This window comes from Bison bison, unplaced genomic scaffold (assembly GCF_000754665.1).
Source record: "Bison bison bison isolate TAMUID 2011002044 unplaced genomic scaffold, Bison_UMD1.0 scf7180017864148, whole genome shotgun sequence".
Taxonomy (NCBI): Eukaryota; Metazoa; Chordata; class Mammalia; order Artiodactyla; family Bovidae; genus Bison; species Bison bison.
This window is the reverse complement of record NW_011494720.1, coordinates 2,182,981-2,197,092: the sequence shown is the minus strand read 5'-3', so window position 1 is coordinate 2,197,092 and position 14,112 is coordinate 2,182,981. Positions and strand designations below refer to the sequence as shown.

General features: G+C 42.0%; 1 protein-coding gene across 1 annotated transcript in view; it reads left to right on the top strand.

Moving 5' to 3' along the window:
* Positions 1–14,112, top strand: part of SYNE1 (spectrin repeat containing, nuclear envelope 1) — a 501,723-nt gene that overhangs the window by 258,948 nt on the left and 228,663 nt on the right. Inside the window, exons 63-71 of the mRNA XM_010840908.1 lie at positions 128–281; positions 2,559–2,702; positions 3,690–3,854; positions 7,949–8,266; positions 9,166–9,321; positions 9,476–9,646; positions 10,329–10,655; positions 12,082–12,234; positions 12,551–12,718. Of these exons, the coding sequence (XP_010839210.1) occupies positions 128–281; positions 2,559–2,702; positions 3,690–3,854; positions 7,949–8,266; positions 9,166–9,321; positions 9,476–9,646; positions 10,329–10,655; positions 12,082–12,234; positions 12,551–12,718 (1,756 nt within the window). The remainder of the gene's footprint in view (positions 1–127; positions 282–2,558; positions 2,703–3,689; positions 3,855–7,948; positions 8,267–9,165; positions 9,322–9,475; positions 9,647–10,328; positions 10,656–12,081; positions 12,235–12,550; positions 12,719–14,112) is intronic.

Genomic DNA, 14,112 nt, shown 5'->3' with positions numbered 1-14,112 from the left:
CTGCCCTGACCTGATCTATGGGCTTCCTGCCGGGGAAGTGGACAGAGCAGACACATGATAGAGATCAGACAGACTGCATGCAGACGGCTTCTCACTGTAGATTACTGACCTTTCAATTACCTTTCAGTCAACTTGAAGGAGCTCTTTCTAAGTGGACAAGTTACCAGGATGATGTTCGACAGTTTTGCAGTTGGATGGACGGCGTGGAGGCCAGCCTGAACGCGTCCGAGAGGCAGCACGCGGAACTGCGGGAGAAAACAGCAGCTCTCGGGAAGGCCAAGGTGGGGCTGGGTTCCACATTCTATTCGTCCTCTGCCTGTGCTTCGGAATTGCCACGGCTATACAGAAACATTCTGGAGAGGGAAATGGCAACCCACTCCAGTATTCTTGCCTGGAGAATCCCCATGGACAGAGGTGCCTGGGAGGCTACCGTCCATGGGGTCGCAAAGAGTCAGACACGACTGAGCAACTAAGCGCATACAAAACATGCCCATCTATAGGCTAGGGCCGTCCACACAGGCGAACTCTGTTGGGGGAGTTTACTGTAATTTCTAATGGCTTCTTAAACTGTTGTTTGTGGCTATTTCATTAGTGAGTGAAAATGTCCCTTTCCAGGAAAACTTCATAGACCTATGTTTTATGAACTATTTAAAGTTTGGCACCTTGTAATATGTTTTAATCAGGCTTCCCTAGTGACTCAGTGGTGAAGAATCCACCTGCCAAGGCAGGAGATGTATATTCAATCCCTGGGTTGGGAAGATCCCCTTGAGAAGAAGTGTCAACCCACTCCTGTATTCTTGCTTGGAAAATCCCATGGACAGATGAGCCTGGTGACCTACTCTCCATGGGGATGCAAAAGAGTCAGACATGACTTGGCAGCTAGACAACAACTACAAATAGCTTTTGATATCTTCATCCTTAGGAAGTAAAACTTTTTTTCTGTCACATCTTCCGTTTTTCACAGAAAACCTTAGCTCAACCCTTGTACCTAGCAACCCTGTACTTAACCTTCTGAATTAGTTCAGAAGCCCCGATCTTTGCTCTGAACCACCACCACTGGAGGCTTAATTAGTTCTTCTGTTCTCTGTCTTTCTCATCTCTTGATGAATTTTATAGACTCTATACTTACACTGCTCTCTCTCTCAGTGGATAAAGTTGCTCAGTTTTCTTCTTATCCTATGCATGTGGCTCTCTGACACAGAACAAATGCTGAGTAAAGGTTAGCTGAATAACTAAATGGCCTTGCATGACCTATGCCAAGCCATTTAACATTTCTGGGTCTGCTGTTTGATCTGAAAATTCATATAATTATAATTATTGACTTCATAGTATTATGATGATGATTACTTAATTTATTACATTATTCATCTAGTCAACAAATACTTATGGAGAACTTGTTACACACAGGCGTTGTGCTTGATTCTAGGTAAATAAAACAGACCAAGGTTTCACTCTGGAGGTTGCACATGGACTCATTCGAGAATGACTGAATAAGTAAATGATTATAACTGGTGATGAGTGATATGAAGGAAACACTGCGAGTGATGAGAGAGAGTCATCGGGATTGGGTTGATAAGGACATCAAGGAGTCGGGGGTGGGGAGGGACAGGAAAGGCCTCTTGAAAGAGGAGATGGAGATGATGCCCTCAGGAATTCAGTGCAGAGAAATCAGGTTGGGGAGGAGGTGGGAAAGGATTTCAGATGGGATAATCCGCATGTCCGTAGTCCCTGGGGAGGAGAGAACCTGGTTTGGATAAAAGGGAACTGCAAGAAAGGCTGGCTGTTCCTGGAGCAGAGACTCAATGAGTGGGTGTCCAGGTGACGTGGTAGAAGTGGCAGGGACCAGATCCCATGCTGTTACAAGGATCCAAGCCTGTGGATTTCACACTTGATCCCCACAGCCTGGGGAAGATAATCAGTGTTTTGAACTGGAGAGCAAAATGATCCCCTTTAGAATCTTAAAACCTTTTATCACTCAAGCTGCTGTGTGGAAGGTGGACAAAGGCACAGTGCAGGAACCGGGGGCAGGGAATCTGCCTAGCGGGTATTACAAATGTCCAAGGAAAAGATGATAGCAGCAGGGGCTAGCGGGCTTGCAGAAGACAGGAGGACACATGTCAGGATACAGTGAAGAGATAGAACTAGCAGGATCTCACCATGGATGGAGGGACAAAGGGTGACTTCAGTGTTCTCAAGTGACCAGCTGGGTGAGAATGGTAGGTAGCATTTACTGTTTGACAAAAAGACCGAGCGGAAGGAGGTTTGGTGGTGGCTGGGGATGGATGGGAATGGAGTAGTGTTCAGGAGCCAATTTTTTGACAAATTAAATTTGAGATTTCCAAGTCCACTCAGATAGAGTTCTGGGCCAGATATCAATTACACACACCATTCATATATCTATATAGAGATAGATGGTGGGTAGAGTGTAGACTGACAGATAGATAACCTGAGATCACTTGTCAGCTATGCAGTTAAAATATACTAATTTTACAAGTTAACATCGATGTGATGATATACGCAGTAATTCCTTTATTTTTTTCTTTTAAAATGTTCTCTAGTTATTAAACGAGGAAGTGCTGAGTCACAGCAGCTTACTGGAGACCATTGAAGTGAAAGGGGCTGGCATGACAGAGCACTATGTCACCCAGTTAGAATTCCAGGACCTGCAGGAACGATATGGAGCCATCAGAGAGCGGACCAAGGTACGGCTCACTGTGTTCCACGCAGACCCACTGAAAGAGGGGTGTTTGGAGTTGTGCTTATTAAAGACTTATTAGTTTGGGGGAACGACAGGCTTGTGAAAGCAAATAGGACAAAAAAAGCAAAATGAATTTTAATACTTAGAGTACCCTACTGACAAAGCAAACAAAAATCCTCAACTATTGTTAGTATATTGTTAGTATATGAATAGTTCTCAACTAAAAAGTCCTCCAAATGTACCTACTGAAAAAAAATTGAGGAGAGCTTCATAAGGAAGAATCATAAATATTTTCATGTGTCTGGTGATGAAAACTTTCTAAAGCAGGAAAAAATTGCCAATAATATTTATCATTCTTTGCTTAAATCTCACAAAGAAAATAAAAAGAACTTTACAGAGCACAGCCTACATTATGAGAGTACATGGAAAATTGAATCTACAGTGAATCCAAATTCTCACTCAAGGAACAATATGAAAACTTCAGTTTTCTTCATTAGCAAAAATGTATTTTTATGACGAATAAATTTAATTCATTTTTTTGAATATCCATTTTACATTTCAAAAGAATTCAAAGGTCAAGAAGTTAATTCAACGAAATGATCTTTAAGACCCCTTCTGGTGGCTCAGTTGGTAAAGAATCTGCCTGCATTGCAGGAGACCTGGGTTTGATCTCCTGGTGAAGGAAATGGCAACCCACACCAGTAGTCTTGCCTGGAGAAGTCCATGGACAGTGGAGCCATACAGGCTACAGTCATGAGATGGCAAAGAGTCAGAAATGACTGTGTGACTTTGACTTTCACTTTTTTACTCACATAATGTTTTTTTCTTTACATAAATCTTGACATTTTATTCTTCTAGGAAATGATTCATGTTTTAATGATTTAACAATCATGCTTTTCTAATATTCCAAAAGTGAATTCTTAACAGTCCGTGTAAACTGCAGACTGTAGTAATGTTTTCCCATCTTAATCATCTTAAATGCTTACAACAGGAAGCAGTAACCAAGTCGGAAAAACTAGTTCGCTTGCACCAAGAGTATCAGAGAGACTTGAAGGCATTTGAAGCTTGGCTTGAGAAAGAGCAAGATAAGCTTGATCGGTACTCAGTTCTTGAAGGTGATGCGCACACTCACGAGACGGCCCTGCGGGACCTTCAGGTAAAGTCTGCTTCATCGTAAAACAAAGGACTTTTCATTCTGAATATGGAACCATTATTTTAAGTGAGAAGTCACTATGACCTTAAAGCCTATAAATAGCTGATATATATTAAGGGGCATCCTAGTAAGGTCTGATCTAGAGTGTTCTGGGACCTCAGTAGAGTATGCTAGTCGAAATCATTTGGTAGGTCGTTCAGACTGAGCAGGACTGGGACTTGAGAACTTTGTCCAGCTATAGGGTGGCCTCTGATAGGAATGGCTAGTGGTCTAATTTATGGTGTTAACAGGCCCACCTGCCTGTTTCTCCCTAAAGGACTGAATTAGATGTGGGACACAGCTGCAGGAGTCAACAGCATGTGACACTTCTCAAATTCAAATCGGTGGCACCATCGTAGGCCCTTTGGTTTTAACCCAAATCACCCACACTGCTGAGGATACAGGCCTAGAGTCAGGGACCTAGAAGAAGGAATTCAAGGAGGTAAGAAAAGTACCAGTACTCGGGCCTGCAGGCTGTGATTCAGGGCGAGATGGCAAACCTCATGGACTAAGTGGTCCTAACCCACTGATTTATTGCTACTGCAGGTAAAGATAATTAAAATAGTACTCCTACTTTCAAAAAACTTGCATTCTAAAGAAGTTCAGACCCACTGATGGATCATTACAAACAATATGATGAGGACAACAATAGAATGACTCTATTATTGGGGATGTTATGGAAGCATCAGAGAGAACCCCTAATCTTACCTGCAGCAATAGGTAGCCAACAGGGGGTTCCCAAGAAGGGGAGACCAGACACATAGTAGAGAATGGAGAGAAAGGCCAACAAGACAGCTCCGTGTTGGAACTTAGCGCTGTCAGCCCTCACTGGAATTGGTTCAGGATTGGGCAAGATCTACCCACTGCTCGAACAAGGTGGAAAAGCAGGACTGAGATGGTCATTGACATATAACATTTCTGCCTATTTCAATGGCTCTCAGGGAGAATTGAATAATGGCAGGAGTGCAGGGTTGGGATTAGGAAGTTCAGACTCCGATTCACGGTGAGACCTGGTCCTGGATGACTTTGGGCAGAGAAGAGCTTCCCTGCCTCAGTTTTCTCTATAGCATTGTTCTGAGGAAGGATTAAATGAGATGGGATAAAAATCTTACTTGAACAGTAGCCCATTCGTGAAATAAATATATAGTAGAAGTTGGAAGGGATAAGGCAATGGCACCCCATTCCAGTACTCCTGCCTGGAAAATCCCATGGACAGAGGAGCCTGGTAGGCTACAGTCCATGGAGTCTCGAAGAGTCAGACACGACTGAGTGACTTCTTTCACTTTTCACTTTCATGCATTGGAGAAGGAAATGGCAACCCACTCCCATGTTCTTGCCTGGAGAATCTCAGGGACGGGGGAGCCTGGTGGGCTGCCGTCTATGGGGTCACACAGAGTCGGACATGACTGAAGCAACTTAGCAGCAGCAGCAGAAGTTGGAAGGCTCACAGTTTCATTAGCTTCTTTAAGGATCTCACCCATTTTATTTTTAATAGTAGCATATCCAGGTCTCTTAGGTTTAGCTGTTATAATTTATCTTAGCCAAATGGGCTTTCTTTTCTGTCTGTGACCTCTCCCAGCATTCACTGCAGACTTTCTTGGCAAGCAGATACCAAGCTCTCCAGACTTCTGTGGAGAAACTGGGCCAAGAAGTCACTTGTCATCAGCAGATATGTCTCCTGTTCCAGAAGAAAATATCTCACTTCAGTGTTATTCTGGCCCAAACCAAAACCAGACTCCAACCTCTCATTTCACCATGTATTAATTCTTACTGACACTGTCTTATTTTGAGTCACCACAAATTTTATAAAGGAAGGGAGACACTAGAGGCCAAAACAGGTGGTGCAGAACGGTGACATTCCACCTGCACAGCAGAACTCCTTCAGGGTCCTAATGCCCCACAGCTGGCTTAGTGATGGGGGGTCTGCCAGCAGTGTGGACCACATTTAAAATTACTTTGTATTTGGGCTTCCCAGGTGGCACTAGTGGTAAAAAGAACCCTCCTGCCAATGCAGGAGACATAAGAGACATGGGTTCAGTCCCTGAGTCAGGAAGATCCCCTAGAGAAGGAAATAGCAACCCACTCCAGTATTCTTGCCTGGAGAATTCCATGGATAGAGGAGCCTAGTGGGCTACAGTCCACCAGGCTCCTTTTGTAGTCACCGACAGTTTAATTTGGATCATAGTACATTGAGCTTTTAAAATATTGAGACCAGATTCTAAACTAGTACCTTTGGGGACTTCCCTGGTGGTCCAGTGGTTAAGACTCCACGCTTCCACTGCAGGGGCTATGGGTTTGATCCCTGGTCAGGGAACTAAGATCCCCCATGCTGCAGAGCACAGCCAAAAAATAAAACTAAATAAATTTAAAATATATATATTGAACCATATTTCCCCCTCAGATAAATCCTTGAAATGTGGGATATATAAGAATTTCTCTAATACAGTAGTGATTTGTAGAATACTGCAAACTGCTATAAAATAGGGAAAGGGTGGTATATTGAGATTAACTAGGGCACAGATCAGTATACTGTATCCCGGAACCTGTTCTTTAAATTGAAACATAGACACACCTGTTCATCTATGTAGCATCTGTGGCTACTTTGATGCCACAGATGGCAAGATTACATAGTTAAGTAGCTTCAGCAGAGATTGTGGCCCATAAAGCCTAAAATACTTACTATCCAGCCCTTTACATAAAAAGGTTGTCAACTCCTGAATTAAGGAAAGAGATTGTATAAAATTAGCTTTAATCTTTTATAATTTTGAATAAAATTTGTGGTTATTTTGATTAATATTTTACCATATAAATTGCCCTTCTTTTCCAATTACAACATTTTTGTAGTGATATCATAGCTGAGGAAAGTGCATCTATAATCTGAACTACAGAAGATCACTATTTCTGTAGATAAAAATGGTCAGATATCAGCAATTTCATTAGTATTAAAGATTTTTTAAAAATAATATTGTGTTCTAAATAAATGTGAGAGTGCTTTTAACACTCTTGGTGGGATTTGACCTGACCCCTTTCAACCTTAGATGATCAGATCAAGTAACACAAGGATATAGTGTTTTGCTAACACCTTTAAGGTTATGATTTTTCTATCAAAAATAGCTGATGCTCTTAAAAACTTGGTTCATACAGAATTTGTAGGGTGCATTTCTGGGACTATGCTTTGATGGAGGGAAATACGTTTGTACCTAGAAGTGCCTGAGGGGTGGGGGCTTCCCAGGGGCTGCTAGTGGTAAAGAACCCTCCTGCCAGTGCAGGACACATAAGAAACATGAATTCCATTCCTGGGTTGGGAAGATCCCCTGAGAGAGGGCATTACAACCCACTCTAGTATTCTTGCCTGGAGAATCCCAAGGACAGAAGAGCCTGGTGGGCTGCAGTCTATGGGGTGGCAAAGAGTCAGACACCACTGAAGTGACTTAGCATGCATGCACATAACTGATGGGCAGGTGTGATAATTCAACCTTGCAGGTTTATATGCCCTGTACCCTCCAGGGCCAACTTCTCTTAACCATCACATTCCCTAGAACAGCTTCAACAAAGAATCCCTCCGTAGCAGAAAGAAGGTCTATTGTTCTTTTCTCAGCTAAAAGTGGAGCTCTGATCCCATTCAGTATCAAATTCAATGTCAAGCAAGAAGACTTAAGCTCTTTAAACAGATTAGGGGCCACAAAACTCCTAGGTTATTAGACTAAACAATAATCCTTTCATCACAGTGCTTTTGCCTCCAAGCTAAAAAGCCAGATTTCAGAGGTTGTTTCCAACATGATTGAGAAAAATACTTCTCGATATGTGTGTATCTGTGTGTGTGTGTGTGTGTGTGTATGTGTGTGTGTGCAGTTTGACTGTTTTAACTGGAAACATTTCAGAATCTCTCTCTTGACTTGGGAAACAGGGTTCAGTGTTAGGTACACATTTTTTGTCGGAATCAGCTTGTTCTTTCCTACGTGAAGTTCAAAAGGGCGCAATTGGCTTGAGTGAGACATAGTCACCTGTGTGGGTGTAAAATGTGAACAAGGTGTGACAGCCATGCCTTTCCCCTGCAGGAGCTCCAGGTGCGCTGCGCGGAGGGGCAGGCCCTGCTGAATTCAGCACTGCACACCAGAGAGGAGGTGATACCGTCAGGCATCCCACAGACAGAGGACCGGGCTCTAGAGTCCCTCCGGCAGGACTGGCAGGCTTACCAGCAGAGGCTGTCGGAGACCCGAACTCAGTTCAATAACGTGGTCAACAAATTGAGACTGGTGGAACAAAAGTTTCAGCAGGTAGATGAGTGGCTGAAAACAATGGAGGAGAAAGTGAGTCTCAGAACGGCACGCCAGTCTAGCCGAGTTGCCAAGGAGATGCAGTTACATCAGATGAAGGTACTATTGGTGTGAATTCCTGATGTTTGTCAGAGTAGCAGTTGCCTTGCATAGTTTGTCTCTTCAACTATTTAATAAGTTTTGGTCCAAGGTTTAGATTTTGCAGAATCTCTTTCTACTTGCAAGAAATTTGATATAAATTACAATGGAGTATTCTTGTGTGAGAAATTATTTATTAGAATCCTAAGGTAGTCTATTTTATTGATAATAGAATATAGTTTAATGAAGTATCGTATATTTTTCCCACACTTTATTACCTTGCTTGGTAAAGATACATGAATGCTAGTGTTGCAATAATTTAAGTTTATGGTTCTGTCTTGAAATTGCTCTAATGTACTACATTTTTAATGCAAATTCAGTGCACATGATCAAAATTACACTTAGGTCTTTGGAATTCATTTTCCTTATTCATCTGTTTTAAAATTTATCTAAGAACAACAAAAGATATAAAAAATATGTGTAATACAGACAGAAAAGCATTCAAACTCGTGTGCAATTTTATAATGTTATTATAATTTTTATGAAGGTTATACATGATGTGTTTTCAAAATTATATAGAAATCATTCATAGAAATCATTTTCTAGTAAGAATAAATCATAGAAATCATTTTCTATAAGAATATATATATATATTTGTCTCAGGGCTTCCCAGGTGGCTCAGTGGTACCGAATCTGCCTGCCAATGCAGGAGACATGGGTTCAATCCCTAGGTCGGGAAGATCCTTGGAGAAGGAAATGGCAACCCACTCCAGTATTCTTGCCTGGAAAATTCCATGACGACCCTGGCTGGCTACAGTCCATGGGGTCATGACTTAGGGACTTAGGGGCTAAACAAAATATTTGTCTTACTTAAGAATCCCTCAGATTGAACTTTCCACTCCTACACGGTGTCATTTCAGAAGTGGCATGAAGAAATCACCGCATACAGAGATGAAGTTGAGGAAGTGGGAGCCAGAGCACAGGAGATCCTGGACGAGAGCCACGTGAGCAGCCGAATGGGCTGCCAGGCCACGCAGCTGACGTCCAAATACCAAGCGCTGCTCCTCCAAGTGCTGGTGAGCGGGCCACCCTGGTTCATTGTAGGCCAGCAGACTTCACAACCCAGACATTCTTCCTTTCACTAACTTCCAGTGAAGACACGTGTTCATCAAGAAAGGCACAGGTACAGGTCTTTAATTCACTTATTCCATGTTGTCTCTTCTTTCAAAGGAACAAATAAAATTCCTGGAAGAGGAGATCCAGAGTTTGGAGGAATCAGAGTTATCCTTAAGTTCCTATTCTGATTGGTACAGCTCTACTCATAAAAACTTCAAGAATGTGGCTGCCAAAATTGATAAAGTAGATAAAGCGATGATGGGGAAAAAGATGAAGACGCTGGAGGTAGGCATGCAAATATCAAAGTTGTCTGCCAACTGTTCATTCTTCTTTCACTGAGAGGTTCCCATTTCCCATGTAGAACTGGGAGCATGTATGTTCATCCCTGCCCAGTATGGTTGGTGATCCCTGGTTCCTCATTTCATTCTAAATTCCAAGTTAAGATCGTTTTAAGCTAAGATTGCCTTCCATTTGCTTATGATGTGATGTTATCCCAATGACTTACACACGACTGTGCACGAAATTCTTAACTAAATTCCAGTTTGACACTAAATATTGAAAAAAAAAATCTCTTAACTCATGACACTGTGCCTTAGTCGTGTTTTAACTCAGAACTCTAGGAGCTCTGTTAAGGATGAGAAAAGCATCAAGTTCTTCCGTAAGTCTCTGATTTGGAAATGATGTGTTAATCGAGATTTTAAAAGACCTATGTTGAAGTAAAGAGGCTTCTCTTTGCTGGTGGGCCAAATCTGATTATAAACTTCAAATCTGATTATAATCTTCCATCCTGATTGCTGGTGGGCCAAATCTGATTATAAACTTCAAAAACATATGGTAAGGGGAAATTGGTGAACTCAAGAATGGGACTTGCAAGACTTTTCTTTAAAGGGAAAGCATAATGCCAACCAATTTGAATTTGTTTGTTTGTTTGTCTGTTTGTATTACATTTATTTCCATTCTTTCTCAGGGTTTGCTGAAAGACATGGAGAAAGGCCAGAGCTTGCTCAAATCAGCCCGAGAGAAAGGCGAGAGGGCTCTTAAATACTTGGAAGATAGTGAGGCAGAGACGTTAAGAAAAGAGATCCACGACCACGTGGAGCGGTTGAAGGAACTGACCAGCACTGTGCGGAAGGAGTACATGACCCTGGAGAAAGGCCTTCATTTGACGAAGGAATTCTCGGATAAATACAAAGCACTAACTCAGTGGATAGCAGAATACCGAGATATTCTACATGGTCCTGAAGAACCCAAAATGGAGTTATATGAGAAAAAAGCTCAGTTATCTAAATACAAGGTAGTGTGTTGTTACTGACAGGTGCATGAGGAGGTCACGTAGGACTGAACTGGAGGCACATGATTTCTGGTGTGTGTCACCCTTAGCGGGTACTGGGAGAGGTCCTTAGCATGCCTGTTCTACTGGTAAGGGGTGTGCAGATTTATAAGGAAGCTGCCTGCCAATGCAGGAGACATAAGCAGCACACATTCAGTCCCTGGGTCGGGAAGATCCCCTGGAGAAGGGCATGACAACCCACTCTAGTAGTCTTGCCTGGAGAATCCCATAGACAGAGGAGCCTGACAGGCTACAGTCCATAGGGTCGCAAAGAGTTGGACACGACTGAAGCGACTAAGCACATACACTACGCCAGACTTATTTGTCCATTCAGGTACTATGTTTGTCTGGTATTCAAAGGTTGTATCAGTGGATGGAGACCTATTCGGACAGTGTGATCCAGGTACATGGATCCTTCAGATAAACTTTCTGGCATCAGGATCTCACACCTGTAGATTTTCTCTGTTTTATCTAGAGTCTCTCCTTCATCTTTTGGTACCAAAAGCCTATAAGCACATCTATGGTAAATTCCAAATGAGACTTCATACTCCTAAGAAAATAAATTCTAATTAACCAACTGTAGGTAAAACATTTTAGAAATTAATTTTTGAAAAAATAAATGGTGATATAGATATTGCTATACATGCTGTAGATATAAACATTTCACCTGCTCAAATTTGTGAAACAATTATTAAAGCTTATACATGGGATAGTCTGCTTTTAAAATTTGACCCAAATTGTTTAGCAATGGTCTTTAAGAATTACAGTGTGATGCCTTACCTCAAAGCTTTTCCTGGTGGAAGCTTTTTCCTCCTCCAGCCAATACGTCTATTTCTGCCCTTGGTTTTTCTGCCAAGCCTGACAGTGTGTCTTTGAAAGTGTAATGTAAGAAGCACAACTGCTTCTCCTTTTTTTTCTTCTCCCTGAGTTCTTGATATATTTAAATAGCACTTTAAGGCTGTCACAGCAACATTGCAACTGGAATTTGTCTCCCAAACCTCACATCCAACTCAAGCTACAATTGAGTTTACGATTCAAAATCAAAAGATAACACTTCTCTCCCTTCATATAACATTAAGATTTATTTCTCTGCTGAAAGGAATGAGGTGGAAGCCAGCAATATGCATTATGTTAAATTCACCCAAATACAATTCTTTTCTATACTTTTCTCTGCATGTGTGAGGACTATTCGATGTGTTGCTTTTACTCTGAAAAAAACTGTATTAGCCATAAAAGTCATTTTCTCTTTATTATTTTACATTTATTGATTTATAAAATATATAGTAGATCTTTGTTTGAGATAATCATCTTATATATGGCAATGCATGTGTCTGTATTCTCCTTGATCACATGAATGAGCTGGCTCTTGTTTTTTCCTTTGTAATTCAAGTCACTTCAACAAACAGTGCTGTCCCACGAACCATCAGTAAAATCGGTGAGAGAGAAAGGTGAAGCCCTCTTGGAGCTGGTGCAAGATGTTACTTTAAAGGACAAAATCGATCAGCTTCAAAGCGATTACCAGGATCTCTGCAGTGTAGCAAAGGTATGCAAAGATCAGAAGTAGAATAAAATTGTGGTGTTTGCCACAAAGGGAGTCCTGACTGCATTTTATCTGTCAGAAAATGTAGCACTGGTATGGATCAGTATTTTTCCTTTTCATTCAGGTGGGCATTTTTAAATGGCATAGCAACTCTGTGTGTGTGTGTGTGTGTGTGTGTGTGTGTGTTTTCTGTCCCTAGTAATTTTCTGATGTGTTAAGTCTACCTACTCTATGAGTTGCCCTGGGATTTTTAAAATGTTAAAGTTTTGAGTAGATTTTTGGCTGGAAAGTCACTTCTAACAGGCACCTGGCTTCACAGGAGCACGTCTGCAGTCTTGAGGCAAAAGTCAGAGACCACGAAGATTACAACAGTGAGCTCCAGGAAGTGGAAAAGTGGCTGCTGCAAATGTCAGGAAGGCTGGTGGCGCCCGAGCTCATGGAGACGAGCAGCCTCGAGACAATTACCCAGCAACTGGCCCGCCACAAGGTAGGCTTGATCTCTAAGGAGCTGAAGAACACAGGGTGGCTTTGACAGGCGTGCTGTGTGTGTGTTGGGGGGCAGGGGTGCCGGGGTCCAGCCCCGGTGGATCCAGGGGTTTCGAAGGGGAGACGGCGTCGGTGAGGATCAGGAAACAATTGCTTAATTAAACGTTAATTAAGGATATACAGAGTGGTTAAATAAGGATAGCTCAGTGAGGAAATTCAGTGGAGAAAAGAGGCTGAATAATTCAGCCAGAAGGTGAGAGAAAGAACGACATGGGGAGACCAAGTTTTGGTGAACAAAGCCTGCACTTTATTTTTCAAAGTAGCTTTTATACCTTAAATTATGCATAGAGGATAATGGGGGAAGGGGTAGAGTCATGCAGTAAGCCAGGCTTTCTTCCTGCAAACTTATCATATGCAAAAGTTTAGGTGATTTGCATCATCTTCTGGCCCAGAGGCCTGTTAACATTTTAAGACTCTTTCTTCAGAAAACTTATTTTTCTCTAAAGGTGATTAGTCAAGCGCCACCCTCCAAAAGCATTAGATAAAGTTGCATTCCTACAGAGCAAAGGTGTGATGGGCTATAACAAGACAAAGAATTAACTCAAGAGTCCAAGGTTACAAACACTGCCAGGGACACAGCAGGTAAGGGATATGGAGACTTAGCAGCAAACATTGGCCCAACAAGTGAAAAACCCTTCACCAATACAATTTCTAATCAATCTTTTAACTGCTCAAAGGAATCTGTATTTAGACAGTTTAGAACATCTCATGCCTCTCACAGTTGGGAGGCTCTGAGCAATCACATGTGGCCGGAAAAACCTATTCAGGCAGGCTAGAGGACTTCCAAAGGAGTTTATAGGTTGAAACACTATCACACCCAGGAACTTTATTAACTGGAGCTGTAAGCTAACTCTTTTTTCAGAGAGAGGTAGTGGGGGACAGCCCCCCTGTAAAGTCAGAGGTGTAGGTGAGAGCACAAAGCAGAAAGTAGGCAGACTCTGGTTTTGGGGGTAGATGCTCGAGAATTTCCAGGGGGACTCCTGAGGCTTGATCCCGCCTTTGCATATGCCAAGCCTCCTTCCTCATGACCTTTGCCATGGGCGGAGCTCCTGCTCCCTGCACGGGGGTAATCTCTGGATCATAATGACTGTACTTAAAGACTCAGGTCTGAGTCCCAAGAATGCCTGATAGTTGAGAACAGCTCAATTTAATATTTAAGTGACTGGACAACAGCTGAATCCTGGCATTCAACTTCTGAACACATTGTAGCATATTTCCCAGCTAATAGTTTTTTTTTTTTAATTTCAGAATATAATCTATATGGAGTAATTTATCAGATAAATTATCTTTATTCTAGAAAAGTACAGCCAAAGATAGGATACAGAAATAGTAGTC